The 20,590-nt window shown below is 38.1% G+C and overlaps 1 protein-coding gene across 4 annotated transcripts in view; it reads right to left on the reverse strand.

Moving 5' to 3' along the window:
- Positions 1-20,590, reverse strand: part of FYB1 (FYN binding protein 1) — a 69,139-nt gene that overhangs the window by 21,354 nt on the left and 27,195 nt on the right. For all 4 annotated transcript variants that reach the window (XM_082784343.1, XM_082784340.1, XM_082784342.1 and 1 more), the window contains exons 3-6: positions 3,948-4,128; positions 2,346-2,404; positions 1,135-1,154; positions 323-369 (exon numbers count right to left, since the gene is read on the reverse strand). In XM_082784343.1, coding sequence (XP_082640469.1) covers positions 323-369; positions 1,135-1,154; positions 2,346-2,404; positions 3,948-4,128 — 307 coding nt within the window. The remainder of the gene's footprint in view (positions 1-322; positions 370-1,134; positions 1,155-2,345; positions 2,405-3,947; positions 4,129-20,590) is intronic.

Below are 20,590 nucleotides of genomic sequence, written 5' to 3' on the forward strand. Positions count from 1 at the left end.
GGCCAAACTTACTTTTGCTCCTAGGCTGTAATTCCAAACAGTGATTCACACATGTACCTTAGATCAGAAATCAGACTCATGTGTTAACTAGATCACACTAATCACATGATTTTATTACAGGAGTTTTTCCACCCCAGGGCACATCAGATCTAAGTGGGAAATAACTGGTGAACAACCTGATTTTCTTTAGGTGAAATGAATGAACACAATAATGCTTGGCAGGGGCTGTAGTGGAATCACACTTTTGTGCCAGGTGAGGTACTTTTGCTAGCAGTCTTTTGGTAATAAAGATACAATAGGCTACAGGATTTAAAATTTCTACCTGATTTCATTTATGTCTTCATACGTCTCTCCATCACTTCCTTGGCCCTGCAAGAAAATTTCAGTTTTCAATGGCCTATATACATTTGGAAAGGCATGAAGAAAATGGACTATGCACGTTTCATACAAATTATATAAAAACATTTACAGCAAGATGTAAATACAAATTCATTTAATCTTCCAAAATCAAATTACTACATTATTCAAACCCATTATTTTTCTCCTTCCCTGCCCCATCCTTGCTTTTATAATACCACTGCTTTAAAGTCCCGTCACACTAACGTGTTGCTTAATCCATAAGGGGGATGTTTTAATTGCAGTGTTAGTCCTGGAAAGTCTTTATCTGCACTGATGATTGTACTGCCATGATGAAGGCGCCAGGGTTAGCAGTAGTTAAACTGGAATGCTAGAGATCTAAATGAGATTCAGATTAAGGTCTCAGAGACTGTTTTAGTCCTAGTACAGCCAGGTGCTTACAGACACCAACACAAATGTGTGCTTAATTGAAACAAGTGTTTTATTGCTAGAATAGAACAGAGCCCTTGTTTCTGGAAAATCTCAGTGAAATGAAATGAAATGTCAGAAGAAATAGTTTTGTTTTGTGTTTGAAACCCAGTTTTGGTGCCTAGCCAGCTTTCATAATTAGTTCCAGTTTGCTCAGCTTACCCGGTTTTATTTCTGTCCTTCACAATAAGTGTTTCTACAATTTATTGCTAACATGCTGGATTCATTCTGCAATTAATTTTCTAATGCATTAAAGTGATTTTACTAAATTTGTCAGTTTGTACTGGAAAGGATAAGTTTATCACTTACTGCCTCTGTATTTCCAGGACCTATATGAAAAAAAAAAAAAAAAAAGGATATTAAATTTTTATTGTACAAAACCTGGTTCATTATAGCATTAACTATTTACAAACTGCTAACAACACTATTAGTGTTAACAAGAAATACATGTAGGCTCTAGCATTCAATGAGGATATGAAAGAGAAAAATCAGAGCTTTTCCAGGTTGCTTTTACAATATTCTGTAAACTAGAAATACCTGGTACAAACACTTCACTTCACATGCTTCTTATAACATAGCACATTTCACCATGTATGTTTGAAAGGGAAAAATTGTTTTAATGATTCATTGATAAACCCACCTATGCTATTTGTTAAAAACAAAAACAAAACCAAAAAACTACTTATACAAGAAAATCATTGTTAAAAACAAACAAACAAACAAAAGAAACAAAACAAATCAGTCTGGGCAGACCACAAAGAACTTGCTTGCACCAGCTCCACAGCTGAATAAGGTGGCCAAAGGCTTTTCTTTAAGGGAGCCTCTGCCCCGGTTTGCAGGAAAAAAAAAACAAAAACAAAACAAAAAAAAAACACCTCTAAATCTGCTACTTCCTCTGCTGGTAAATTAGGTAAGCAAGAGCTCAGGAACAGTTTCAGCTCCATGGCCCACATTGTTGTACAACAGGATGGTCAGCACGCTAAGCGATGCATACTGTGCCTGGCACAGACCAGTGCCTCCCAAGGAGAGATCAGAAGGCAGACTGAAATCCTTTGTGTCACAATCTGCTTCTCTGGCAGCTCCTGGTACAACATAGCAACTCTCTGACTCCTATTGAAGGCAGATCACAAAGCCAACTAAAAGCACAATCAGGAAATTATTATTAGTTTTTTAATCACGTATAAAACAGTGCCTGTTTTGCCAGAGCACACAACTTCAGCTCCGAAAGAACAGCATTCATTTGGTTCAGAATCTTAAATCTGTTAATTTACAATCCCAGTATATTTACAACAAGAAAAAGAAAGGGGGGGGGGAGGGGGGTGCAGGAGAAGGGAAGGGAGATATTTAAAGCAGTTCCTGAGAGTCTGTCATATTAATTATAAAGCAATTAGTGTTATGAGACAACCTTCTTAACCCATAAAACTGCAGTACCAGCATAATTAGTTGCACAACACACTCACGAACACAATATGCTTTTGCTTATCTTATAAATACAATATGCTTACAGCTTCAGAACGTACCCATCTTACTCTGTGAAACAAATTCCACATCATCATAATTTTCTTCGTTGTCTGGACTTCTGCAAGTATGAAAAAGGGAACATGTGAAACCTCTAGACGGTTTTATGACTACATTTTCATTTACCATTTTTCTGGTGCTTTTTTGCCTTTTTTTTTTTTTTTTTTTTCTTTTTTCTTTCAGTTATTTCATAGAATGGTTGGGTGCTCTGTCGAGCCCTATATGCTCCTTAAGTACCCATGAATATCTCTTCCTGACTGTGAGTAGGTTTTTCACATGGAGGCACCTTGATCATGAGTGTAAAGGGAGAAATGGAGCCAAAGGCACTCAGACACCATGGTGATGTGTGGAGTATGAAATATATATTGGCCAGGTGGGCCTACCGACTGGCAAGAGTTGGGTTTTATAACCATCTTTGCAGGTGCAGGCAGGCTCCTCACACAGTGCACGAGAGGAAAGTCAGGCTTTTGTACAATGCTAAATGTAGCTCTAAGATGTGCTCCTTGACTTGTACAGCTTGAAGTCTATACAAGGGGCAAGAGAAATGTCAGCATAAGGTTAGGCCAGGTGAAATGGCTCTGGTGCTGGATGGAAAAAACCCAGAGAAGGAAGAAGTCGAAGAAAGGGATGGCAGTTTAGGGACCTGTGACTGCACACGGCAATTTCCAGCGACCTCTCACTTCCAAAGCCTTTGTAGCGGTTAAAAGAACCCCCAGGCCGCCTGCCCTAGCCGGAGGGGTGCTGTGAGGTGGGATAGGGGCACGGACCGCACAGGGCGACCATCGGGCCGGGGGCTGCCGCCGGGGAGCCGCGGCCGCTAGAGGGGGCGGCGAGCGCGGCTGGGACGAGCGGGTGTCGCCTGTCGCATGTTGGCTGTCGGGCTGCACCTCGCCCCTGCCCACTGCGGTATATTCTCCTTGTCCTTCTGTTGCTGGCTGGAGGGAGGCTCGGTGTTTATCTTTTTATTTATGTAGCTTGTTTCCGGCCAGCTTTCACACTAGACCGAAGCGCTTGCAGCCCTCCGCCGCTGGAGGGTTCCCGATGTGCACGAGGTTTTTCGGAGAAGGGCAGAGAAAGGAGCCCGGTGTGTGACAGCGGCTTCTAATATTGTCACAGCAGGCCACGCCGCATCCCGTGGTGCGGTTTCGCAACCAGCGCTGAGCTCAGTTCCTCAGGCTTGCAAGGCTGCAAAGCGGGGTATCAGCTGGAAGGCCTGACCCTCCTGACCCCTTCTCAGCAAGAAAAATGCAGGGAAAAGGTTCAGCTACTGATACAAATGGGTTTCTGCAAAAGTAAGAAATCTTTGTACTCCTTTGGAGTATAAAGCCCAAATGGGTATCTGTCTACTCCATCCTTTATCCCCTCACCAACAAGGCAGAAAAAGTGTACCTACAGATAAGACTATTTAGAGAAATGACTGAGTAATCTAGGCTAATAAAAAACATATCCAAACAGGCCAGGGAAAGAGCAGGACAAGCACAGCAGCATGGGAGCTCACTGCGCCCAGAAATCTGCTGGATGGTCTTCACAGGTTACAGCATGAGCACAGTAACAGGTGGAAAAATGAGAGAAAATGAAAGATCTCATGTTTTATGCTCACTTACATCATTTCAGAGTTGGGCTTGATGTTCCTGGGAGGCAGGCTGGGAGCTGCTGGGGCCTGCAAGGAAGGGTGAAGGGCTGGTGGAGGAGGTGGCAACTGCATAGCAGAGTATGATGGAGGTGCAGGTGGTGAGACGGCTGCTGAGGAGAGTGCTGGCTGCTTAAAACCTTCATTTTTAGAGCCTGAAAAAATAACAACAAAAGCAGGACAGAATAATTAATCAAGCAAATAGCTCAAGACAGATAGAAAATAAAAACCTCACTGATTACATGAAGTATTAGGATAAAATATCACTATTGCACACTGTCTAAAGCAAATATATTTTGTGAATCTGTTTCTTAGGTATACTTGGTGCTTTATTGTACTATAGGAGTGAGGATCTGCCTAAAAGAATTTACTGCCTATAGCAGGCCTTGAAAATGTCTTAAAAAAGAGAAGAGAGGGGAAGAGAGGAGAGGAGAGGAGAGGAGAGGAGAGGGGAAGAGAGGAGAGGAGAGGAGAGGAGAGGAGAGGAGAGGAGAGGAGAGGAGAGGAGAGGAGAGGAGAGGAGAGGAGAGGAGAGGAGAGGAGAGGAGAGGAGAGGAGAGGAGAGGAGAGAAGAGAGAGAGAAGAGAAGAGAAGAGAAGAGAAGAGAAGAGAAGAGAAGAGAAGAGAAGAGAAGAGAAGAGAAGAGAAGAGAAGAGAAGAGAAGAGAAGAGAAGAGAAGAGAAGAGAAGAGAAGAGAAGAGAAGAGAAGAGAAGAGAAGAGAAGAGAAGAGAAGAGAAGAGAAGAGGAGAGAAGAGGAGAGAAGAGGAGAGAAGAGGAGAGGAGATGGGCAAAAAAAAACAAAAACAAACAACAAAAAAAACAACCACAATTCATCCAGTATATAAGTTCTTGTGCTTTCACATTATCATTCAGTTCTACAGTTTTCTTGCAGAGATCAGCTGCAAAGTGTCACATGAGCAGTGCAGTCTTGCTGGAGTTCTCCTTGCACAGATACAAAGTTTAAAGGGAGGAGATGAGAAAGCAACAGGCATTTTGGCATTTATTAAAAGCTGTAAAGCTATCACTACAACTTCAAATAGATTTGTAATGTAAGTTGTAAAAGGCTGGACTTAATATTCTACACTAGCAAGCCCATACTAGAAAAGTGGCAATTTGAGAAGCTACACCCTCAACAAACAGGTGCAGTCTTAAAAACAAGATGATGCACTGCACCAGAAACATAAAAGCCATAATTACTTGAGTAGGCTGGCGTGCATTTGTGCTGCACTGAATTCATGCCCCGTGTAGAAGCCACAACCAAAACCATGTTAACTATTGCTTTGAAAGTTCACATTCAGAAAAGTTATTCACACACAGTCAAATGAAATCACTGTCTGGATGCCATGTTGTCAAGCCCACAATTGTATTTAAATTATTGTTAAGCTACCCAGAAGGGATCATCCCCATTTGTATGCAGCAAAGTACAATAAAGTCTAAGGAAGAGGAGAGCACAAGAAAAAAGCAAATTCACAGTTCAGTTAAACCAATAAGAATCAAAAAGAACCCCATTGTCTTCTGGAGATTTTTTCAAGTTCACACCTGTGTACTGAAGATCAAAATCTTGTCAAGAAAAAAATCTTCAAAGCATTGGAAAAAAAAGTGTCTCAAACACTGAACTAAAAATATTTAGTAATGCTTAATACCCAGCCTGAAAGTTAGTAAGACTATTAAAAGATCTTTCTTTAGCTGATTGGTTGTCTGATTTTCAATGCTACGACATCTTGTGCAGATTCTCCTTTCATAACCTTTATAAACAGAATCTTTAATTTATCCATGATGTAAGCAAGTGCAAAAAATAAAATGAAATAATAAGAATCCCATTACCTGCCCCTTTCAGGATGGTGTCGTTGTTGCTATTTTAACAATATAATGAGACACAACGAGGAGCATGAAGCCTATTCTGCTAAACAATAAAACACAGGACAAATAAATAGTTTGTGCCCCATTTCTCCACTTCAGATCACTGTTGGAGGCAGAATACAGGAACAGGAGTTATTCTTATGTCCTTAAATTACTTAGGAGACGTGAATGTGGTAGGGAAGTTGCTATGCTAGGTTGGTTTTCTTTGTTTTTAAGCACAGAATACCAGAACAAACTGAACTGGTCTTGTACCCTGTTTCCAATGGCAGCAGACATTGCTGCTTGGAGCTGGGAAAGCCTTTATGAATAGTACTTCCTGATAACCTCCCAGACTCTAGCTACTCTGATTTTAGAAGCCTCCTAATATGAATGTGGTTTCTTTATGTTAAAAAATTTCAAATAATTTATATTCTATTGATTTCTCCTCTCCTTGTCCCCATGTAACTACACTGTAGTCAGAATACACTGGCAAAAATCACAGAATCCTTGAACAACCTAGGCAGGGAGGGACCATTAGAGGCCACTTAGCCTAAATTCATGTTCTAAGCAGGGTCACTAGCTTAAGGATCTCAAAGCCTTGGCCACCTGACTTTTCTGTTTCCAAGGCTGGAGATACCATAGCAACCAGCTATGGGCAACTAGCTCCAGACTACTAGTTCTCCCTACTCCAGGAAGGTACTTGGTCAACATGTCAGCCCTGCAAGACCTAAGAAAGCAGATATCCTCCAGTTATTGAAAGTTCCTGACATTTAACTTTATGTGCTTGCTGTGCTCCTTAGGCCAGTATCCAGACTGCATAAAAGAGAGAAAGAAAGCAGTCTGAACCCTGTGGATAAATATAAGGAAGATAGATAAATATAACATGCACTGAGTGGGTCAACCTGGATATGAAGAAACTAAAGAAGGGATCCTTGGGGTCCAGAGAAGAAGAGGAATCAATAGCTTAGAATATCTTCTTGCACGTCACATTTTTCTACTAACTAACAAGGAATGCAAAAGTTCATGGATAAATGGGCTTCATGGCTTCCTGGAGCAACTCATCAATGTACAGGCCAATGACAGTAATTTTAGTAATTTTGAAATGAGTTAAGTTCCACCATTATTTAAACAGCAACATACTAAAAGTCCCAATACTGCTGATTATACAGGTGAATCCTTTGGTATTTTTAAAAAATGTTTGTAGCCCAGAATCAGTCCATTAATATTTAAGAGATGATGAGATTAAATATGTGAGATCATAAAACTTTAATGACAAAAGTATAATTTTATTAAAAAAGCTAGCCCCAAATAATGTGAAATAATCCTTTCACTGAGGAGGCTTATAGCAGTGATAATGTGTGCTAGCTGGAGAGAACCCAAAGAACAGAAAGAATGGTTAGAGGTACAGAGAACAGTTAGAGGTTCAGAAAACACAAATTACAGGAGACATTGAACAAATTGAGGTTGTTTTGTCAAAGATAAGACTGAGGGAAATCAAAACAACATTAGCAAGAAAACCTGAGTCTTAGGCAAAGATGAGAGTTTTTTTTTTTTTTTTTTTTTTTCCCTCTCCCCATTATTTCCATGGTGCAGAAGGCAAGAAGAAATGTGCTTAAAAGCTGGCAACTTTAAGGAAGCACTTTCTAGTGTTCCTGTTTTGGAAGTGCAAACAGATGAATATCAAACTAAGGACCATTAGCAAAAACTATATAACTGTATGAAGGCTTCTTAAAGGTGAAATTCCAAAAAATTAGGGTTACAGTCTCAAAATCATTGTGCATTAGATCTTTCTGCCACAACATTTTCCTTACTTAACTGTAAAGATGTTTATCCTCTCTGATGTTTTTATTTTATTTTTTTTTTTTTTCCAAGGCATTACACTACCACATTTTGCAGGTATGATTTCCATTTCTTTTTTCTACATGAATATTTGCATTTGCATAAAGTCAAACACTGTTTAATTGTTTAATTGGGCCAAGATTACAAATGATCATGTCCTCCTTGTATCTGATCTCTGAGGAGTGCATGTTCTTATTTAACTCTTCAGAGTCTTTATTCATCCAGACTTTATCAGCTATAATCTCTTAATGCTTCAAACTCCCTGATAAAGATGAATAGCACTGACAATCTAAGCATTTGTTTGCAGCAGAATTATTTCAAGCAGATTCTAACCAAGGAATGAAGGCAGAAATAAAAGGCTATTATGTTTTCATAAAAGCCATGTTAACTGGTATTAATTTTACTCTCAAATTTTTGTGTTTAGTGAATCCCAAATCAGCTTATCCATGGATATATTTGTGGTGCCATAATACAGTGTTGCACATGTGCACAAAAATCGCATGCATGATAGCATGCATGCATTATATCATCATACAGTATTACTTGATTGTGATTATGTTATAGGACTAAACCAAAAATTCTGCCCAAGTCCCTGTGCATAATACTTCTCTCATCTATTGTCTCTTAAAAGCCAAATCCAAATGATAGGAAACAGAGCCAGGAAAGAACAACAGATGCATTTTAGATTAAGTCCTTATTTTTAAGTATAAAGGCTGAACAACCTGTCCCTTTCTATCTATGTACATTGCTGGAATCTAGCAATAACTGAATGATCATCATGATAATGGAAACATTTTTTTCTGTCCTTTTTTTTTTTTTTTTTTCTCTCTCTCTGTTTTTTTTTTTTTTCTTTTTTTTTTTTCCCCCAACTATAGAACTGATTCTTGCCTGCCTTTAGAGGTGTAATTACCTTCACTTACACTAACTGAGACTTCTGTGGGTGTAAAATGTTTTAATTCTAATACTGAAAATAATGGGCTGAGTTAGATAGGAAGGCAACATTCAGTATGAAAAGGCTGTTATAATCAGGCTCACAGAGACACAGCTATCATGATGTTTCAGTAGTGTTTTGTTTCTTGTTTTAACTGAGCATTTCATTTTGATCCCAGTTCCTGCTTCTTGTGTCTTGTAGGCTTGCTGCTCTGAGTGCTTGGGAATGCTGGTAGTGGAACTGAAGTCAGCTCTGGACACTCAGTATGAGAAAATAAATCGAAACTACATTTTGGCTTCACATGTAACCAAAGGACTCTCACCACCAGAAACAGTGTGACAGACCGTCACTGCAAGGTAGCTTTCACCACTACCGGTTCAGTTTCCAAATAGCCTCTTCTCTTTTCTTGGGTCTCATTTTTTTTTTTAACATGCTGTTTGGCACTGAAGAAACAGGTGGAGAAACTGAACTTTTTAACAAAGAACTGAAAGAATTGGTGAAAAGAAAGGAGTTCCTCAAAACCTGTGCAGCTGTAAAGTAGCTAAGAGAAACCTGCCATACAAACTGTTCATAGAGTAACAGATATTTCTGCTAATTGTGATACTAACTTTCTTTAATCATCCTTAGAGCTTTAGCACTCACACCAGAACTGTGCACAAAACATTGTAAGCAGTTCTCCTGTGTGCCTGAGGAGCCTTCACAAACAACTTCTATACATGTAGTCCCCAGAGGTCACCTGCGTTCCTGCGGAGTGTTTGTTCATTGGGAAGTTCAGGACACTGAATTTGTTTTGATGTAAAATTTGCAACTTTGACTCTTGCTATTCCCGGCTTGTGAGAAATACTGATACACTTTCAGTAGCTAACACCACATCTAGAGAAAGAACCCACAGTCACTTCATGTCCAGATAATCTATATTCAAGAAACTCAGAAAAAAGCAACCCGAATATAACGGTTCTCAGTAACTTCCACACTTTTCCTGTGTTAACTCAAAGAGAAACTAGGCAAACAGGAAAACAGGGCAAACAAAGAAACAAACAAACCCAGCCACTTGGAACAGATAAACTCTATGTAGACATATAGAAGTTTCAAGGCAGAATTAAAAACAAACACAACACATCCATTCTCACCTTGTTAAAAATATTCTGTGACTGTTCTGAAACACTGCCTTACTCAGTTTTGAGGTACCAATACCAGAAATGAGTAGCAGACCCTGGAGGGAAATTCTAGCAGTGCCTAGAGTCCCTACCATGCATGCAACATGCAGCACAGAGGTGGGACAGAAATCTAATGGGAATCTGTATTTCAGCAAGGACCAGTTTTTCCCAGTCCTTTTCAGATTCATAAGATAAATGGTACTCATGTACAATGATGATATAGGCTCCAGTGCTGACAAAGCTGAACTGACATGTTTTTATTTATTGTCTCCCTATATACCAGGATGTCTCATTTCCTGGATGAGAGATTGGCACACAGATGAAGAACAGTATCTAATTATCAAACTGACCAGAACAGAAACAGTCAAACAACAACAAAACACATGTTTAATCACTCACATCTGCAGTTCAACACCTATTGGTTGAAGGCATAAATTGCTGATAAAGTCTGTATTACAATAGTATGTGATTCTTTGGCACTAAGTTATTAATTGGCAACAATGAGAAATAATAGTTCTGATCATCACCCATGCAGTAGGAAGTTATCCCAGTTTGGCAAGTGATGACCTGGCTTCAGCTGTTCATATTTTTTTCACACCTTGGCTAGAGTGTAACAGTAATGCATACCTGTTCCCAAAGTCATTAATGCTTAAGAAATTCCAGTTAGCTGAGAACAGTTAGCTGAAGTATTTCCTCAGCAATGCAATCTCTTTCAAATGCATTAGCCCGGCCTCCATTTTCTTCACAGAATCACAGACTGGCTGAGGTTGGAAGGGACTCAGCAGGGAAACCTAAGGCAGGTTGCCCAGAATAATGTCCAGGTAGCTTTTGTAACCTTAACTGCAAGGACTTAACTCTGAATTATACTGAAGGAATCAGGCTGTAGTATCGAGCCCATTTATTGCCTCAATCCAGAGATTTCTAGCTGAAACAAAACTGAAACTACATGTACACTACAATAACTTCAATTTCAAGTTCACTCTCATCGCACCTACTTCACCATAAACATAGTCATATATATACTAAAGAAAATGCCTTTCCTAGCAAGGCAAAATTCTCTTTTTCCTCAACAGGGGAAAAAAATGAGTATTTTTTTTCCACTTCATATCCTAACAAACAGACCATCTTTCTCTTTCTCTAGTCTAGAATACATCCTTTGTAAAGACTTTGTTCCCCTTGATGCCTGATGCAGTGAGCTGCTGACGAGGTGTCACCCTCCTCTGGCTTTATTAATTTAAAGAAAACATGACAATATCAGCTACTGCAAGGAGACTCCACGCATTCTGCAAGAAAAATGCGTGGAATTTTACACCACTCAAATTAATGTTTTTTTTTTTTTTTTTCTTAAATGAAAAAGGACTTTGGGATTTTTCAAGCAGTTATACTGCTGGTCAAAAGTTTTGCATTTTGAATGAAACATTTATTTTATAAAACAAAATACTTTTAATCTATTTTTCAAGTGCAATATTGTTTTTCAATTTTACTGCAAAACACGTCACCATTTCTACATGCAAGATCTGGGAAGCTTTCTGGGTCTTACGGAGAATTTACTAAGAACCTGCAACAACATTTGCAGCAGCTGATCACCCACTTCCTACTTTATTCATAATCTGCAGAGAGCTGTTCTTTGCTCTGCTTCCCTAACTTGCATATTCATTTAGATACAAGCCATTGTTTCAGGTTTCAAAATTATGCTGCTTTGGAGCTGCTCAGAGTAAACAGGTACACTTGCAACATTACTGAACTCAGTGTTTTTGATGTGCTGTTGTCAGTGTCAGATATGATCTAACAGTGGAGACACTAAGATTACTGGAGACACTGCTCACGCCCTGAAAATGAGGACCACAGAACAGTTTTGGTTATTGTCCTCCCTGAGTCCAGGTCCATCTTAAATGAATGCCTGGGTACAATTGTTTCTTCCTTTTTTTTTTTTTTTTTTTTTTTTTTTTTTGTTCTCCTCAGCTCCCCTGACTTTCTTCCCACCAGATGGTGAGGGTGCTTTTTCAGCTTTATACAATGGAAATCACCTCCACAAAAGGGGAATTCTGGAGGAAGGGAAAAGGGAAAAATGGATACCTAGCACTGATCTCCATCTATTTTAAGATAACTTTGCTGATACTTGCTCATACATCATGAACAACATGATCAGAACAGAATTTGTCCATTTTTTTCAAGGAGAACATCTCATTGATCTCAATTGGTAAATTGTGTTTCCAGAGCAGATGCACAGACTACTTCAAGTTTTCAAGTTTTTTTTTTTTTTTTTTTTTTTTTTTCAGATAATACAATACCTATTCTAATATTCTCAAAATGACAGAGACTTACTAAATCTCAGACCACATACCTGGTAGATGATATATCCCATTCTATATGAGCATGTAGAGACAAACAGGTGAAATATAAACAACACCAGAAAAATCTACATTTAAAGTTGATATTTGAACAGGTGTTAAACATTAATGCTGTCTTACAAAAGAAAACCTTCAGGCTTCACTTGAAGCACTATGATACATAAAAGCTTGGAGGACTGAGCCTTCTGGAGACTAAATATGAGGTTAGATATTCAGAATGCTTTTTCTGGGCAGAGCTGACTGGCATAAGGAAAGTGATTTCAAACAACCGATGTGTAATCTTATGCAGAAGCATATCCTTATCTAAAGGGGAACCAAAGTTGATTCTCCTTTGAACTGTAGGTTAAACTTTTTGCTGCTTGATGAAAAATCTTTCATGGTTACTTTTAAACTCTTCATATGATTTTAATGAGAAATATTTACAAACCTGAGCCAGTTATTTTTATATCATATAGATGGCATTTCTTATGCAGGAAAAAAATAAAATCAAAAACTATGAGAAGTATTCAGAGATGAAGGACATAAAATAGCAATAGTATAAAATAAATCTTCAGTAAGCCACTCATATTTGAAATACTTGGATGCAAAGGCAAGTAAAAGAAAATGTGCTAGAAAGAAATTTTTACTTAAAATATAACTACTTATTTTCCAAATAAACAACTGATGAAGGGGTTAACAATTTCATCAACCCATTGTTCAATGTGAAAATGATTACATCATATATAGTATTCAGTTCTATTTAAAAATTAGTCACAGGAATATAAACACCAATTGTCTATGTAATGAATCAGTTGCATAAAAAATTCCCATGCTACAAAACCTCACATTCAAAGACAGGGATTTTTGCACGTTTTCCCTTCAAGATCTGCAAACAAGGAATATTATCATTTCAAATGCATACATTTCAGGAAGGTTGAGTTTTGGGTGGAAATTAATGACATCAAAAATGTTCTTTAATAAAATGAATCCTTTAGGATACAAATTGTTGGAATATCACTTACAAAGCTTCCTAACATCTTTACTATGAAATGCTTCTATTTTTGTTTATCTTTATCAGTACTGAATTATTACTTTAGAATTCAATAATTATTATCAAAGTATTTGAGAACGACTAGCTGATTCCTACAATTAAATATTTGGATGACTACATAAACTTTAAATTAATATGATTTTCAGAATCCAGATATAAAAAACTTGATGAAAATTATCTTTCAAAAATGTAAGATACCAGAGATATCTCAAATTGGAGATGGAAGATTTGAAGCATGAGAAGTAACCATCTTTCAAAATATGAGCTATGTATGTTTGTAAGCCTGTATCACTCAAGAAAAGATCTCATGCCAATTTTAATGAAAGGCTGTATATAATTTTGCATTAAATGTAGACAGTCACATTCTCCATTAACACCAGTGACAGGACCCGCGGGAACGGGGTTAAGCTGAGGCAGAGAAAATTTAGGCTTGACATCAGGAGGGGGTTCTTCACAGAGAGGGTGGTTGCACACTGGAACAGGCTCCCCAGGGAAGTGGTCACTGCACCGAGCCTGTCTGAATTTAAGAAGAGATTGGACTGTGCACTTAGTCACATGGTCTGAATTTTTGGGTAGACCTGTGCGGTGTCAAGAGTTGGACTTGATGATCCTTAAGGGTCCCTTCCAACTCAGGATATTCTATGATTCTATGATTCAATGATTCTTCATCTGATTAAATGCTAAAGGATCTTTTTCTGAAAATTTGAGAAGAAAAAAAGTTCATGTTGTTTTTTAAAGTCAAAGTAGATTTGCAAAAGTATATCATAAAAATGTAAAATCTGAGTCTTCTGTTTGACTTGTTTTTAATACAAAACTATTAAATTTCTTTTTCCTTTCTTTTCTCTTTTCTCTGTGATCTTGAGAGAATATTTAATAAAAAGAAAATGCTTGGCAGTAAAAATTGATAGTCTTAGTAAAAAGTTTTCTGTGTGCCTTTAGAAGGACAAATATGAAACAATAAAAAGAAAGCTTTGTATTTTGTTTACATAACAACATTTTGGTGGGGGCTACAGGTATAGCCTCTCTAAGAAGAGTCTAGGAGCTATCCTGTGTCAAAGACAACCTATTCCAGCCAACTCAGAAAGGAATCCACCACTGGCCAAAGTTGAGTCCATCAGCAATACTTGTGTAACCTCTATGATAACATATTTAGGAAAGGGTAAAAAAATATTGTGTAGCAGCAGTGAGAGAGAGGATGAAGAAAAATGTGAGAGAAACAGCTCATCTGACACCAATGTCTATGAAAAAAGAGGGGAGAAGGTCCTCTTGCAGCCCATATGGAGAAGACCATGGTGGAGCAGTCTGTTCTCCTACAGTCCATGGAACACTACGTTGGAACAAGTATCTATGCTGTGGCCCATGGAGAGCCCCTGAAGGAGCCGGAGCTGCAGCTGGAGCTGTAGCCCATGGAGAGGAGCCCACACAGGAGCAGGGGGTCTGGGGGGAGCTGCCACCCACCCGTGGGAGCGGCACTGCTGGAGCAGTTTGCTCCTGGGGCATGGATGGACCCCGTGGTACAGAGCCGTGTGGGAGCAGTGCTTGGAGAGCTGCTGCCTGTGGGCAGCCCCCACAGGCTCAGTTCGGGAAGGATGGCATCCCTTGGGAGGGACCCCACGGGGAGCAGGGGCAGAGAGGGACCGTGAGGGAGTGGTGGAAACAAAGCATCAGGGACTGACTGCAGTTTTGATTCCCCATTTCCCATTCCCAATCCCCCTGCACTGTCCAGGGTGGAGAGGAGGTAGGAGAGTCAGGAATGAAGTTGAGCCTGGAAAGAAAGTTGGTTGGAAAAGGTTTTTAGCTTTTTTTTTTTTTTTTTTTTTTTTTTTTTTCTTACTATCCTACACTATTTTTAATTGGCAGTAAATTCAATTAATCTTCCTCATGCTGAATCTGTTTTGCTTGTGACAGTAACTGGTGAGCAATCTAATTGCTATTATCTTAGTCCATAAACTCTTCCGTCTCATTTTCTCCCCTTGTTCTGCTGAGGTTGAGAGAGCATCTGGGTGGGCACCTGGCAGCTAGCCGAGGTTAATCCATTGCTGGATTAATATATAATGATGGACATTTTCAAATGAAGCTATAGAATCGCTATTAGTCAGATATAGTCCCCTATGCCAGACATCAGTTTGTGAAGCCTCCAACCTGGCAATATCTGAGAGAAAGTAGGAGATCTATGTGCTTTTCTGCGACACTGATATTCTGGAGTATACCATTTGGCAGAACTGGACTGCAGAATCTATCACTCACCTTAAACATTAACAGCTGCTTTCATCTTAAGCAGCTGCTTGAAGTAACAGGTGCTTCTTGTCTGCGTGGCCTTACATTGGGCTTGGACTAAGATTCAGTTCATCCTGTTCAGTTCATCATCCTATCAGTGACTTCACCATTGGGGGAATTTAGAAGTGTGGTAGACAGGCAAGATGGAACAAATTATTGCTCAGAAGAATAACTGTAGACATTACCAAAAACTTTTTCACATGTACACAAAAAAACTACTCAATTCCTGTTCCTTACAGAGACCAAATTTTAGCCAAAGTTAAACGCTATTTCCTAATTAAGATATTTCTCATGGAAGGGGAAAAAAAAAGACACACACTACACTTTTTTTTTTCTTTTTTTTTTTTCTTTTTTTTTTTTTCATATGTAGAAGGATACTTAGATAATCCAAAACACTTTTAAAACTGGGTATTTAATAAAATCCATATCAACCGCTGTTAAGTACTCTCACAACAGCATGTAGCTTGCTAACTGCTTTATGGCTGATATATATATATATATATATATATATATATTTTATAATAAAAGCTTGTAGAAAAGCATATTTGACCCCAATTCTCCCTCTGAGTGCTACAACCAATATTCCAAAAAAAAAAAAAAAAAAAAAAAGAAAAGAGAAATAATACTAATCAGCCCTGTGCCATGTACAACCAAATATTTCTCTACGATGGAACTAGGAAACGTATTCTGTGCTTTTGAGAAAGTTGTTCTGAAAAACTTAACTCAAAGCTCAGAAGTGGTCAGTGGCGCAGAAAATCAAACTTTTATGATAAAGTTAAGTTATGATTAAGTTGTGCACTGTGACTTACATAATATGATCAAATGATGAAGGTTCGTAGAAAACATTTCTTCATGTCAACCAAAACAGGTCTAGAATGGATACAGGATAGAATGGAACATACTACATATGCTTACATCTGCAAATGTCCAGGGAAATAATAAAACAATACAGTGAAATTAAGACTTTCCAGCCCAAAGACAAACTTCAGAACATGTCAGAGTTCAAAGATATGAGAAGTATATGCCAAATGTTCTTGTAAATGGAATACAAAACAGTTGTTTAGGTCTAGCTAGATGTGAGAACTTTACGCTTCAAAACACATTTTCCAATAATTGTTTCAGAGACATGTCCAAAGCTTCATGATCACATGCATATTTTTGTATATCTGGGAAAAAAAAAAGTCTCTATTTCCAGTTTTACCATAAAGCTGCCTATGAATTAATGTGATATTTTAGATACACTTAATTGTTATTATTAGTTGTAAAGTAGATTTTGAGCAAAATACATACCAACTTAATAAGTGAGGGAACTTCCAGCCAGTTCATATCATTCTATCACTTAAAATTGTTAACATATTTTATATTCTCATGCTTTTCTGGGATACAGCCATGTTTCAGAATACTCCTGACTTTGTTACAGCATAGTAACTTGTCTACCATTACCTACATAATGCAACCAAATGATGAAGGTTCATCAAAAGTGTTTTCTCATGTGAACCAAATAGGTCTAGGAAACAAAAAGATTTCAAAACTGAAAAAAAAAAAAAAAACCATAACTTAAAGAGAATTGCTTAGTTCCATTGGTTTTACTGTTTTTCTGCCTATCAGTTTCCATTTTCTTTGACACTTTCTATGATAAAAGACATTCTATCTGTCTTTTTCTTGTTTCCTTAGCAGTTGTCCTTTATAAGTGGTATTCTGAATACTCTTTCATAAAGACTCTTTTTTTCTGTATGTGGTATAATCCTAAAGGCATTGTGTTGAGCTCACCCAGCACTGACCCTGTTTGAGGGTGGACACTGGATTCTAATTCATCACAATGCATCATTTAGTTTCATTCAGTCCTTAGCAATTTCCACACCAATTCAGAGTATATATTAGGTATATACTTTGATTCAAAACAGAAATGACTTAAAACCAATTTGAATCATACTGTTAACGTGTATTTGGAATTGTTATTAAGTGATCATTACGTTTCCTCAACAGAATCAATAGCTGCATTGGTTTATCCTCAGAATCTTAAATTATGCATCTTAGATACTGAAGTCTCAGCTCAGGAATAATTATAGATTATAACTGATTCTATAAGATTTAGCACAGTTAACTGCAGAAATGACTCCAGAATGCATACATAAACTTTAAGTGCATACATGAGAAAAACATAATTATATGCTTGTCATTCATACTATGATATATACTGTCTATATCTTACTGTTAATTTACCACAGTCTAATCATATGAAAGGTAATGAGTATACCACATAAAGTGTCACAAACAAAAAGTGAGACATTTAGGTGAAGATCCATGATCTATGAACTTCAAAAATTGATTCTTCTGTTTCTTGGCCATTTAATATATTTCAGTTAAATGCTGCTGAAAGAATTCTTTGCATTTACAGAGACAGCAAGAGAAAATGTCCTTAGAGGAAAGCTGGAGTGTTTTTAACTTAGTTTCCACTATAAACTACATGCAACTAGTAGTCCAAATTTTGTAGATTTTTTTTTTTTTTAATTATTATTATTTTTTATTCCAAGCAGATCTAGCAAAGTTACATTAATGGCAGACCTGTATGATCATAATTTCAAGTTCACTTCCATAGTTTTCAGGTAAATCTATGATGGATCAATAACAGTAGACGTTAACAATATGAAATCTAAGAAAAGACTAGGGAAAAGGTCTTGAAGGTCTTAACATCCTGTGTATATTCTTACGTTAGTAAATATTTTTGGTATAGTTCAGAATTCAACATTTTAACTAGGTATATCAAAACCCAGACATTAACTTGCACATAATTATCATGAGATTCTGATCTTTTGACACTTCCCTGAGTTGTACAAGGTGTTATGACATGCTATAGTTCCCATGTGCAAACAGAGGCATCACATCATTACACGTCACTACTACTACTCCATCCAAAGCTGCATTGTTTGATATCACCTAGTTTTAGTACCATCTGAACAGATTATTTATCTCAAATTACAATTCATTTTATCCCCATACACCTTATGACTGAGCTGTTGTGTAACTTTATCCAATCTAGCACTGAAGTAAAGGAAGAAAAACCTCCATTGACCTTTTAAGTACTGATTCTACTGTAAACAGCAGTGACATCCTGTGATAAAAAAATCCCCTATTCTTTATAACATTGGAAGTTTTTTTTTTTTTTTTTTTTTTTTTTTCATCTTGCCATAAAATAAGGGCAACAATTGGTTGGTTATAAGGGGCTTTGCAAAAACAGTTAAACGCTAACTGTCTGCGGAAGCAGTGCTTGTTCGTTAATTACTTTGCCAACAGTGCTGTGCTATTTTTGTTGTACTTCACACTTCCAATTTTAATTCCTCTATTCTCTTTTGATGTCTTATCCAACTCAAATAGCCATGTCACCATCAGGGTACACAACATATATTGGGACAGAACCTCAAAAGGGATTGCAGCCACTACTACAACCTAAACCATAAACTGTGAGAATTGTTTTGCATGTATTCTTTCCTCCTTGATTCAGTACACTTTCCTTTCCTTTCTCCCACCATGGCTTGAAATCTCCTTAGAAGAATTCAGAGCACTGGGGACACTGAGCCTTCAACGGACTTTGTGTGGCTGGCCATCTGTACCCACACAAGTACACTGAAGTCAGCCCAGGTGCAGTTCTGTGAAAGCAATAGTGTGGTTGTGGCCTCACATGGAAAGGTGTCAGCAAAATTACTTTCTCTCTTTTTTCTTTTTTTATTTTTTAATTATATATTTTTTTTCCCTAACAAAGCCCTGTTTGAACTTTGGGTATTGGTTATTAATGTTATCATTAGTATTATCTTCTGAATCTAGAAAGCACATGCAGCCCACTGATTTCAAGTTGATGTAAGTATTATCTACGCTCAGGAGAATAGCTTTAGAGGGACATCACATAAGAATTCAGAATCATAGAACCACAGAATATTCCAAGTTAGAAGGGACTCACAGGGTCATTGAATCCAACTCCTGGCTCCACACAGGATCACCCAAAACCCAAACCATATGTCTGAGAGCATTGTCCAAACACTTCTTGAACTTCAGCAGCTCGGTGCTGTGCCCACTGCCCTAGGGAGCCTGTCCCAGTGCCCGACCACCCTTTGGGTGCAGAACCTTTCCCTAACATGAAGCCTGACCCTTCCCGGTCCCAGCTCCATGCCGTTCCCTCGTGTCCTGTTGCTGTTCTCATAGGAAAGGTAACATTTAACATGATGCCATGTATTCACAGGCTGAGACAGGAATTCATTAACACCTGTCTTCACTGGAATACAGCAACAAACTGATAGTCAACATTTCCTCAGCAACACACTTGTATCTTCAGGGGTGTTATCAGGAAAAGTTTCCCAGGATGAGATAAACATTTCTAATCAAAAACAAAGCAAACCTTAGTATTTACACAGGACAGTTTAAATCTTCCCTTACACAAGAATAAGGCTGCTGCATTAGTGAGCACTTCAGCCTGTAGTACCTAAGGTTTTTCCAGCATCAAACTCTGTGTTCCAGTCAGGCAATGCAAGGTTTCCTGCACCACAGACACATGTCCCTAACACAATTATATCAACTGCCATGTGTGAAGATCTTCTCTTCACAAAGGACACCACAAAGCTTAATTTTGACCCTAGTACAGAACAAACAAAACAAAACCACCACCACAACAACCAAAAGATCCATCATCCCATGTTGTTGGATGGGAAAACCTTCTCCATTTGCTTGTTCTTTGTACTCAGGCCCTGAATCACAGCAGAAAATAAAGCAACTACAGCAAGCTGCTGTTTATCAGGACAAAGTAATGAGCAGGAAGAATTTGTGCTGTGGGGGTGTCATCTCCCTGGCATGACTTTCACTCTTGAAATGACAGTTAAAGAAAAAAAAAAAAAAAAAAAGAAAAGAAAAGAAAAGAAAGATAGAAAGCCATTCAGTTTAACTGCCTTTCCAAAGCAGGTATGTGTTGTCATTCGAGTTTAATGTTCCAAGAAACCCAGCAGTGTTGAATAACCTTGTCGAGTTGAAAACATGGATGTTCAGATTTAGGCTAGAACATATGGTCTTGCCACCAAAACTGTTCTACATAAAGTTTTGGCCACAAAGAAACAAGCTTCATTACTTAAAGCCAAGCATAACATCCAGGTCTATATACCAACTCTTCAGGGAAAAGCTAACGCTCAACTCCAGTATGAACAGCTTCA

The sequence above is a fragment of the Aythya marila genome, assembly GCF_965140915.1.
Source record: "Aythya marila genome assembly, chromosome: Z".
In the NCBI taxonomy this organism is placed as follows: domain Eukaryota; kingdom Metazoa; phylum Chordata; class Aves; order Anseriformes; family Anatidae; genus Aythya; species Aythya marila.